The sequence below is a fragment of the Chiloscyllium punctatum genome, chromosome 28 (genome assembly GCF_047496795.1).
Source record: "Chiloscyllium punctatum isolate Juve2018m chromosome 28, sChiPun1.3, whole genome shotgun sequence".
NCBI classification, from domain to species: Eukaryota; Metazoa; Chordata; class Chondrichthyes; order Orectolobiformes; family Hemiscylliidae; genus Chiloscyllium; species Chiloscyllium punctatum.
This window is the reverse complement of record NC_092766.1, coordinates 18,193,673-18,203,143: the sequence shown is the minus strand read 5'-3', so window position 1 is coordinate 18,203,143 and position 9,471 is coordinate 18,193,673. Positions and strand designations below refer to the sequence as shown.

The 9,471-nt window shown below is 55.7% G+C and overlaps 1 protein-coding gene across 1 annotated transcript; it reads left to right on the top strand.

The window, feature by feature from the left end:
- Positions 1–2,196: 2,196 nt before the first annotated feature.
- On the top strand, positions 2,197–7,072 carry LOC140454049 (thioredoxin-interacting protein-like). Its single transcript, XM_072549013.1, is given in 10 exon segments — positions 2,197–2,403; positions 2,406–2,447; positions 2,450–2,548; positions 3,558–3,630; positions 3,739–3,886; positions 4,373–4,475; positions 4,602–4,855; positions 5,270–5,444; positions 5,562–5,707; positions 5,803–7,072. Coding segments are annotated over 10 exon segments (1,188 nt in total). The 5' UTR covers positions 2,197–2,294; the 3' UTR covers positions 5,842–7,072.
- Positions 7,073–9,471: the final 2,399 nt, after the last annotated feature.

The following is a 9,471-nucleotide window of genomic DNA, read 5'->3' as shown; positions in this document are numbered from 1 at the left end:
TCTCCCCCCTTCCCCCCCACACACCCTCCCTCCCTCCCTCTCTCTCCCCTTCCCCCCCACCCACCCTCCCTCTCCCCTTCCCCCCCACCCACCCTCCCTCCCTTGCCCCCCCACCCTCTCTCTCCTTGACCCTTCTCTCCCCTTGCCCACTCCACCCTCTCTCCCCTTGTCCCCACCCTCTCTCCCCTTCCCCCCCACCCACCCTCCCTCCTCTTGCCCCCCCACCCTCTCTCTCCTTGACCCTTCTCTCCCCTTGCCCACTCCACCCTCTCTCCCCTTGTCCCCACCCTCTCTCCCCTTGCCCCCCCACCCTCTCCCCCCTTGCCCCCCGCACCCTCTCTCTCCTTGTCCCTTCTCTCCCCTTGCCCCCCCACCCTCTCTCCCCCCCACCCTCTCTCCCCTTTCCCCCCCCACCCTCTCTCCCCTTTCCCCCCCCACCCTCTCTCCCCTTTCCCCCCCCACCCTATCTCCCCTTTCCCCCCTCTCTCCTTCTCCCCTTGCCTCCCTCTCACACCTTGCCCCCCTAACCCTCTCCCCCCTTGCCCAAACCACCCTCTCTCACCTTGCCCCCACCCTCTCCCCCCTTGCCCCCCCCACCCTCTCTCTCCTTGACCCTTCTCTCCCCTTGCCCACTCCACCCTCTCTCCCCTTGCCCCTCACCCTCTCTCCCCTTTCCCCCCCAACCTCTCTCCCCTTTCCCCCCCACCCTCTCTCCCCTTCCCCCCCCCCCTCTCTCCCCTTCCCCCCCCCCTCTCTCCCCTTCCCCCCCCCCCCTCTCTCCCCTTCCCCCCCCCCCCTCTCTCCCCTTCCCCCCCCCCCCCTCTCTCCCCTTCCCCCCCCCCTCTCTCCCCTTCCCCCCCCACCCTCTCTCCCCTTCCCCCCCCCCACCCTCTCTCCCCTTCCCCCCCCCACCCTCTCTCCCCTTCCCCCCCCCCACCCTCTCTCCCCTTCTCCCCCCCCCACCCTCTCTCCCCTTCCCCCCCCCACCCTCTCTCCCCTTTCCCCCCCCCACCCTCTCTCCCCTTCCCCCCCCACCCTCTCTCCCCTTTCCCCCCCCCACCCTCTCTCCCCTTTCCCCCCCCCACCCTCTCTCCCCTTTCCCCCCCCCACCCTCTCTCCCCTTTCCCCCCCCCACCCTCTCTCCCCTTTCCCCCCCCCACCCTCTCTCCCCTTTCCCCCCCCCACCCTCTCTCCCCTTTCCCCCCCCACCCTCTCTCCCCTTTCCCCCCCCCCACCCTCTCTCCCCTTTCCCCCCCCCACCCTCTCTCCCCTTTCCCCCCCCACCCTCTCTCCCCTTGCCCCCCCCCCTCACCCTCTCTCCCCTTGCCCCCCCCCTCACCCTCTCTCCCCTTGCCCCCCCCTCACCCTCTCTCCCCTTGCCCCCCCCTCACCCTCTCTCCCCTTGCCCCCCCCTCACCCTCTCTCCCTTGCCCCCCCCTCACCCTCTCTCCCCTTGCCCCCCCCCTCACCCTCTCTCCCCTTGCCCCCCCTCACCCTCTCTCCCCTCGACCCCCCACCCCCCTTACCTCCCCCCTCTCCCCCCTTGCCTCCCCCCTTGCCTCCCCCACCCTCTCTCCCCTTCCCCCCCTATACCCCATCCCCTTCTTTGCCCATCACACCCCTCCATTCTCCCTCCCTGTTTCCCCCTCCCCAATCCTTCTCCCTCCATACTCTCCCCCCCCCAAGTCGGGGATTTTGCCGCAGGCTGACGTCACCCCCCTCCCCCCCACCGAACCCGATAGTAACAATCCCGCTGCCCAATGGCGTGGCGATGCAGGCGGCTGCTGGGTCTTGGTGGGGGTTGGGGTGGAGGGGGGTTGGGGGGGGGGCGTGGCCCGGCTGGTCCGTCCCGCGATCAGCTCCTGTGCACGCGGGCCGGGCTGCGCCGCGATTGGCTACCAGCCTGGTAAACAAGCCGCCTCGGCCAATGGCAGCGGCGAGCACGCGGCGCGCGGGCGGACGCAGGAGGGCTGCACGCGCGGCGGCGGTTGGTGGAGGGCGAGGGGGCGGGGACGGGGCGGGAGGCGACCGAGGGGCGCGCCCACCCCGCACCGTGGGCTCCTATTGGCCGAGGCCGCGCGGGAGGGGCGGAGCCGTGCACGGGAGAGGATACCGATTGGTTGACGGGCGGTGGGGGGGCGGGACGTGTTGAAGGCTATAAGTAGGGGCGCGGCCGCCGCACACAGGACAGCGTGAACTCACTTACCAACCGCGTAATATTGGAAGTCCCGCTAACAATCACCGACTTCACCCTTCGATCACAACAGGAGGTCGTAGCCAAGCTGGACGCCGACATGGTGGTCAACAAGAAACTGCTCCCCACTTTCGAGCTGGTCTTTAGCTCTGACCGCGCCTACACCGCCGGCGATAAGGTGGCCGGACGGGTCCGGCTGCAGACCGCCCAGCGCTGAGGGTCACCGCCGTGCGGGTCGTCGCCCTGGGCTACGCCGGGCCCAGCTCGTCAAGGGCTCGCAGCCCCTGCGCCAGCAGCAGGAGTACCTGCGTTACGAGGAGACCCTGCTGCCCGACGGAGAGAACCGGACGGCAGGTGAGGGAGAGGTCAGGGGTCAGCTTCCGGTCCGAGACTGTGGGGGTCTGGGGGGTCAGCTTCCGGTCCGAGACTGGGGGGGTCTGGGGGGGTCAGCTTCCGGTCCGAGACTGGGGGGGTCAGCTTCCGGTCCGAGACTGTGGGGGTCTGGGGGGTCAGCTTCCGGTCCGAGGGGGGAGTCTGGAGGGTCAGCTTCCGGTCTGAGACTGGGGGAGGGGGGGTGGTCAGCTTCCGGTCCGAGACTGGGGGAAGTCTTGGGTGGGGGGGGGAGCGGTCAGCTTCTGGTCTGGGGGGAGGTGGGGGTGGGGGTCTGCAGGGGGTCAGCTTCCAGTCCGAGACTGAGGGGGTCAGCTTCTGGTCCGAGGGGGGAGTCTGGAGTGGGTTGGGGGGGGTGGGGGGGTGTTAGTTTCTTGTTAAGGGGGTCCTGCTGGAGTCAGGAGGGTCATGTCTCCTGTTGGGGGGGGGGGCGCTGAGGGGAGAGTGTGCTGGGCTGGGCTCAGGGGGTCACTCATGTTGGACGGGACATGTTTGGTGTGGGCAGCCTCTCAGTGGGAAGGAGAGCTGGGGGGGGGGGGGGTTTGGGTGGTGCATTCAGAGTCCTGTCACACAGGACATGGGGGTCCTCGCACCTTTTAAAGGGAAGGTGGGTTGTCGGTTTCTGGTTTTTCACTTTTGTCATTGGCTTGTCAAAGGGCGAAACTGAGTTGCGTTAAGTGGAGTGTAGGTATGTTAAGCGGAAGTTGTAGCATCAGTGCCTTGTAAGGGGGAAGATGGGATGTGTAGATCTCTGGTGTAGTGGGGGAATGATGTTTATCTGCTCCTGCTAAAGTGGGGGTGGTATTGGTTGATCTCTTGTGAGAGGGGTGGTGGAGGAGGCTGTCCAAGTTGTTCAGCTGGGTGTAAACTTGTTTGGGATCAGTGCAATCTGCAGGATGTGCACCAACTGGGTGGGTTGGATGACCAGTTCCCATGACTTCAGATACTAATGACTTCCCCTCGTGCTCTGCAGATGTGGACGGATCTATGTTCCTGCAGCCTGGCAAAATGTACGAGTACAGTTTCACCTTCCAGGTGCCTGAAGGGTAAGCTGCCTTTATTCCAACCTGTTGTGGCGGAGGTTTATATACATACTTTTGGCATAGAATGTGCTCCCATTGCAACTGCTAATTGTGTGTCTGCTTCTGTGACAGGCCCTTGCCCCCCTCGTTCAAAGGCAAGTACGGTGGGGTCTGCTACCTCATCACAGCATATGTTGATCGGGAGAAGCAGCTACCCCTGGAAATCACAAAGAACTTTGATGTGGTCGAGCCCATCGATGTCAACACTCCAACCTTACTGGTGAGTGATGGGCAGCGGTTGACATAATCGTGAGGCTTAATGCAGAGTCCGATCCATTCCACTGCATCCTCCCTAGTGCTGGGCTAGGGCAGGTGCCAGTAATGACCAGAGATGGGGGTTGTGACGTGACGCCAGCAAACAGAGGGACTGTTTTATGAGGGAGGGCTTGAGTAAATTGGGGCTGAAAATGGCTGGAATTTGCCAGAATAATGGCAACTTTATTGAAGCATTCAGATTCTTGGGCAGTGAATGTGGAGACTTTGATTCCCCTGTTGGCTAGTCTAGGTCCAGGCAGCAGCATCTCTAAGACAGATGGGAGGGATTTCTCTTTTCGGAGGGGAGGGAGTCTGTGGAATTCTTTACAACTGACAATGGTTAGGGCTGGGTCGTTAAAATATATTCCGGGTTGAGAATACAGATTTTTAATCAGGAAGGGGAAAAGATCTGATCACAAATGTCAAACTAAATTTTCTGTTTCCCTTTCAGTGCCCGGTTGTCGGGTCCAATAAGAAGAAAGTGACTTGTTTCTTCCTGTCCGATGGTTACGTGTGCATTGCTGCAAAGATTGACCGGAAGGGATACTGTCAAGGTAACTACCTTGGCCTGTTCACTGGCTCCTTGAGCTGTCAGCTTTTCCTGGTTTGTGAAACTCCATGAATCTCAACATTGTTTTTTTTTTCTTTTCTTCCCCCCTCACCCCCTTCCTTTCTGCCAGGTGACCAGATCTGCATCAATGCCCAGTTCCAGAACAATTGCTCCCGCATCGTAGTGCCCAAGGCAGCCATTTTGGCCAAGCAGACCTACAAGGTGAGCGGCAACACCAAGGTCGTCAAGGAGAAGCTCAACAGCGTCCGGGGCAACCACATCATCTCGGGGATGTCAGAGTCCTGGTGTGGCAAGTGCCTGCAGATCCCCACCGTGAAACCGTCAATCAGCTCTCAAATCATCCGCTTGGAGTACTCGCTACTGGTGAGTGATGGCTAGGAGTTTGGAACTTCCTGGGTGCTCTGGTGGAAGTGTTCCCTGCAGTCCCCCACCCCATGATCTTTTAATGCTGTGATTCCTCAATGATCAGAGAAAGGTGAGGGGCTCAAAATCACAGGGATTGTGGTGGGGGGAGGTGTTTGTTTCTTGATCCAGCATTCAATACGCAGATACTGGATTAGTGGTGCTGGAAGAGCACAGCAGTTCAGGCAGCATCCATCGAGCAGCCTGAACTGCTGTGCTCTTCCAGCACCACTAATCCAGTATTTGGTTTTCAGCATCTGCAGTCATTGTTTTTACCTTTATTCAATACGCAGAGTTGAGCTCAATAAGACCGCATTTCGGAGTCTCCTGTCGCATTGTGGGCACGGGCTAATAGCTGCTGTCTTCCTCCTGCAGGTTTACGTCCACATTCCTGGCAGCAAGAAGCTGGTGCTGGAGCTCCCTCTGGTCATTGGCACCATCCCATACAATGGCATGAACAGCCGGACGTCCAGCACTGCCAGCAACTGCAGCAGTGTGAGCAGCAGCAGCATGAGCTGGCCCCACATGGAGTTCCCAGAGCAGGCACCAGGTAAGTGCTTGCAGGCGCACTCCGGGCTGGTGATGGCATTGAGCTTTCAGACTTGGTTTTCCTGTCCGTTGCTGTCTTGACTCACCTGGCACGCTTCTCTCTCTCTCTCTTTCGCAGCCACTCCTTTCGACGTGAGCTCCGGGAGTCACCGTCTGGAATGCCCCACCACTCCCTTGTTGGATGATTTTGACGGCCTGCCAGAGAGTCCCATCTTCATGAAGTCCACCGTGTTCAGCTACGGGTCGTCGCCGGTCAGCTCAGAGGTGAGTGAAAGCCACCTGCCAACCGCGAACCAGTAAATCTTTTCCTGTCACCTGAATCCAACGTGTGGGGTCTAATGGCGGTCCTCTTCCTACAGGTGGACGAGAATGGGAACTGTGAGTGCATGGTCGAGTGAAGCAGCAAGGACTCTTAACAAACACGGACTCTGGCTCCAGTTTAAATCACCGTCTGCGTTTTCAGATGCACTTGTAAATGCACTCACCGGGGCGAACCTGCGGGCGCTGGGCTCTGCCAGCGAGAGAAGGACCAGGAGGTGGTAGCGTGTACCTGCATGAAGGCCTGGATCCACCACCGACTCTCACCGCAAGATGGCCGAAATTTCTAGAGTTACGTCAAGCCAATCAGTAATCACGGGGACGCGCAAATCAAAGCATGTACTGAGCCGAAGGGACCCGGCTCGGGTTTGTGTCCGAGGGGAACCAACTTTACGTTGTGTAGTTGCTGATTTTTTACAAATTCTGTTGTTCAGATTGCCACTTCTTTCTGTTCTCCTGAGGTACTGTTGATTATCTTTTGCCTTAACTGACAGGGCTACACAGGTATTCCACTGCTTTGTGCCAGGCTAGGCACTTGTGTTAAAAGGTGCCAGATGATTGTGACTGTATGGGGTAACTGGTGAACCGTACCCTTTACCTGGCTGAACTCTGAGCAAGCACTGAGTGCACACTCCTTCCTCCATCACTCAGTCGCTGCTTCTGCCATTGTCTGGTTTGAAGGACAATGCTAGTCTAAGAATCCCAAAGAGCGTCTGGTCATTTCAGATATCCTGAACAATTCCCCACTGGGGCGATGCTGCCAAACTTTGCATTTTCACTCCAGTATTGACCTTGGTCTTTTTACTCTGATCTGTTTCTTCACACTGCCTTGTACCATCATCGGCAGCGTTCTGCTAATCAAAAGGGGCATTACTTGGTTCCTGTCTTTAGTAGCTTCCTGTTTGATGATCAGTAACTGCTGACATACTAAAACAGTGAACTTTTTCCTGCTGTTTGTTTTTTTTTTAGTTTTGGGTTTTAAACATGCAAGAAACATTTCAAAACACTCCACTGCTGTTTGTATAACATTTCCAGTTTTATAGAACTTTGTACTGAGGATGTGAATCCTGTGTGTGTTTTTTTTTCCCCAAGTTATCTCGAGATCTTCTGCCTATCTAAGTTCATTGGGAAATGTATCTGTCTAAAGTGTTATTTTGATAAGGACTGTATTTAAATGTTTTGAGATTTTTTTTCTAAGATTCTACAATTGTGCAATCCGCTGAAAGTTGTGTATTTTTCTAAGCTAAGTATTTTATTTTGTAAAAGTGTGTGGGTCAATTTTTTGAATAAAGTTTTTGAAGTATTTTACAACGAGTGTTGGACATTTTGGCAGTGTAAAGTTGTTTCCTCGGTGGTAGCTAATGGCTAAGCCAGAATGATGCTAGGTGTTGGGGACTCTGCTTCCTGCTAATAGTCTTGCAAACCTCTTAGCTCCTCACATCTGTGTTGGACTGGATTCCTCTTGTGCTTGTTTCCGGTTCCATTAGTCTAATATTTCGCCCTACTTTGGTTGGCCGGAAGCAACTCACATCACTGTTTCTTTAGGAGTCAATTAACTCCAGCAAAGCGCACTTCCAAACGAGATGGGATAGTGCCAATAGAGTTGGGTCGGGGCAGGGAATATGGTATCATGTGAACAGTGTGCATACTTTTGAGCTGCTTGGAGTGGGGTAGGAGGTGTGAGGAATGGGAACATTTTGAGTCTCATGGGACCTGGTCAGCTGGAATTGAGTAACAACCATGCCAAATTGCTGGTTTGTTGATTTGCTGAACATCTTTCAGGGGCAGGGGACCACTAAGTCCTGTCTTAACGTGGTGTTCCTGCAAAACGAGAACAATAGGCAGCCTCACAAGATGCATCGCTGTCTGATCTCCCATTCATTGATTCCGTTCCAGAATCCTAAAAGTGCAAACAAAGCGGCTTTGTCTTTTGGATGCCAACTTATCAAAAGACACAATGGTTATGTGAAAGGAAGCCATCTGGTCCTCCCCCTATCCCTTTTCCCCCACCAACACTCCCAGGCGAGTACAGCCACTCAAATAGTGCCCCACCTCCCATCCATCTCCCCTTTGGTTAATTCCTCCAGCCTTCTGTTGAAAGCTTCAATTGAGTCTGCGTCTGTTGCTCTGTGATGCAAACCTGCCCATCGCTTCACCCTAGGCCAGCTGTGTGCATATGTCCCACCCCTGGTCGAAGATTTGAGAATCTGCTGAAATGCTCTTTAAAGGGACATTGTAACTGCTGAGACCTCCTCTGTCCATTCAGCTCTTGTGTTTTCTGTCCCACTTATTCTCCTGAGACCATGCCATGTATTTGCATTTGATTAGGTGCTAGACATTTGGCTGAACTTGCCCATCTCCTGGTCTCCCCTCTCTTCTCAAGTGCCTGTCATGTTTTTTAATGTTAATTATGACCCGATTCCTATGGGGAATTTCCATTCCATCTCCTTTGGATCATCTGCTTAAGAGCTGACTGGCTATGGTTGGGATCTGAAACACCGGCGAGAAATCGCTGGAGAAACTCAGCAGGTCTGGCTGAGAAAGCTGAGTCCAGTGACCCTTCATCTGAGCTTGCCCCAAGATGACAACAACTTGCTTTCCTGCTTTTTCACACAGAGGGTGTTGAGTGTGTGGAATGAGGAAGTGTTGGGAGGCTGATACAATTACAACATTTTAAAGGCATTTGGATAGATACGTGAATGAGACAAATAATATGGGACTGGATTATTTTGGGATATCTGGTCTGTGGGTTCTGATGAAGGGTCTATTTCTGTGCTGTATTTTGTTTACCCAGGTAGAAAGGAAATCGCCAAGTGGTCAGTGACGAGCAGTGCCCTTCTCAGAGGGCAATGCTGCGTGATCAAACAGTTGAAAGGGAGGGTAGAGATTAAATCGAAAGAGTTGGGAGGGGGAAATAATACACTCCACTCCCTGCGGCGCCCACCTCTCCCTGAACAACTCCAGGGTGTTGGTGGACACCGCGTGCTCCTTCTCCAAGGACACCCGGGCTCTAACGTAACCCCGGAAGAGGGGCAGGCAGTCGGCCCTAACGACCCCCTCCACGGCCCGCTGTCTGGACCTCTTTGGCCAGGCCCAGGAGCAGACTTTCCGTGCTGTACAACTCTACGATCGTGACTCTGCAGATGCTGCCAGACCGGATGAGTTTCTCCAGACCTTTTTCTCACTGTTTCCAGTTTCCAGCGTTTGTAGTTTTTGTGTTCTCTGGCGGAGAAGGCCCTGTGAGCCGGACAGCTTACTCCTGCCCCTCGTTCTACGTTCTCCCAATCCTATCGAGGGATTGGCGCAATAGTCTACTATTGGTAGAAGGTGAATGTTTTTTTCTGTTATTATTCACTCGTGGGATGAAGATGTCGCTGGCTCGGCCAGCATTTATTCCCCATCCCTAATTGCCCAGGGGCAGACTCTTCTCCATCCCTAGTTGCCCAGGGGGCAGTTAAGAGTCACATTGCTGTGGCTCCGGAGTTATATGTAGGCCAGACTGGGTAAGGGTGACCGATATCCTTTCCTCAATGATGGGTTCACTTGTGGGAAATGGACAACAGTTTCAGCATCATCGTTAGACGCTTAATTGCAGGTTCTTTACTGAATTCACGGTGGGATTTGAACCCGTGGCCCCAGTTCCTCAGGCGCTGTCTGTTCCACAGATTCCCTGACCCGTGAGCTCTCCCCCTCTTCTGAGCTGCCTCCGT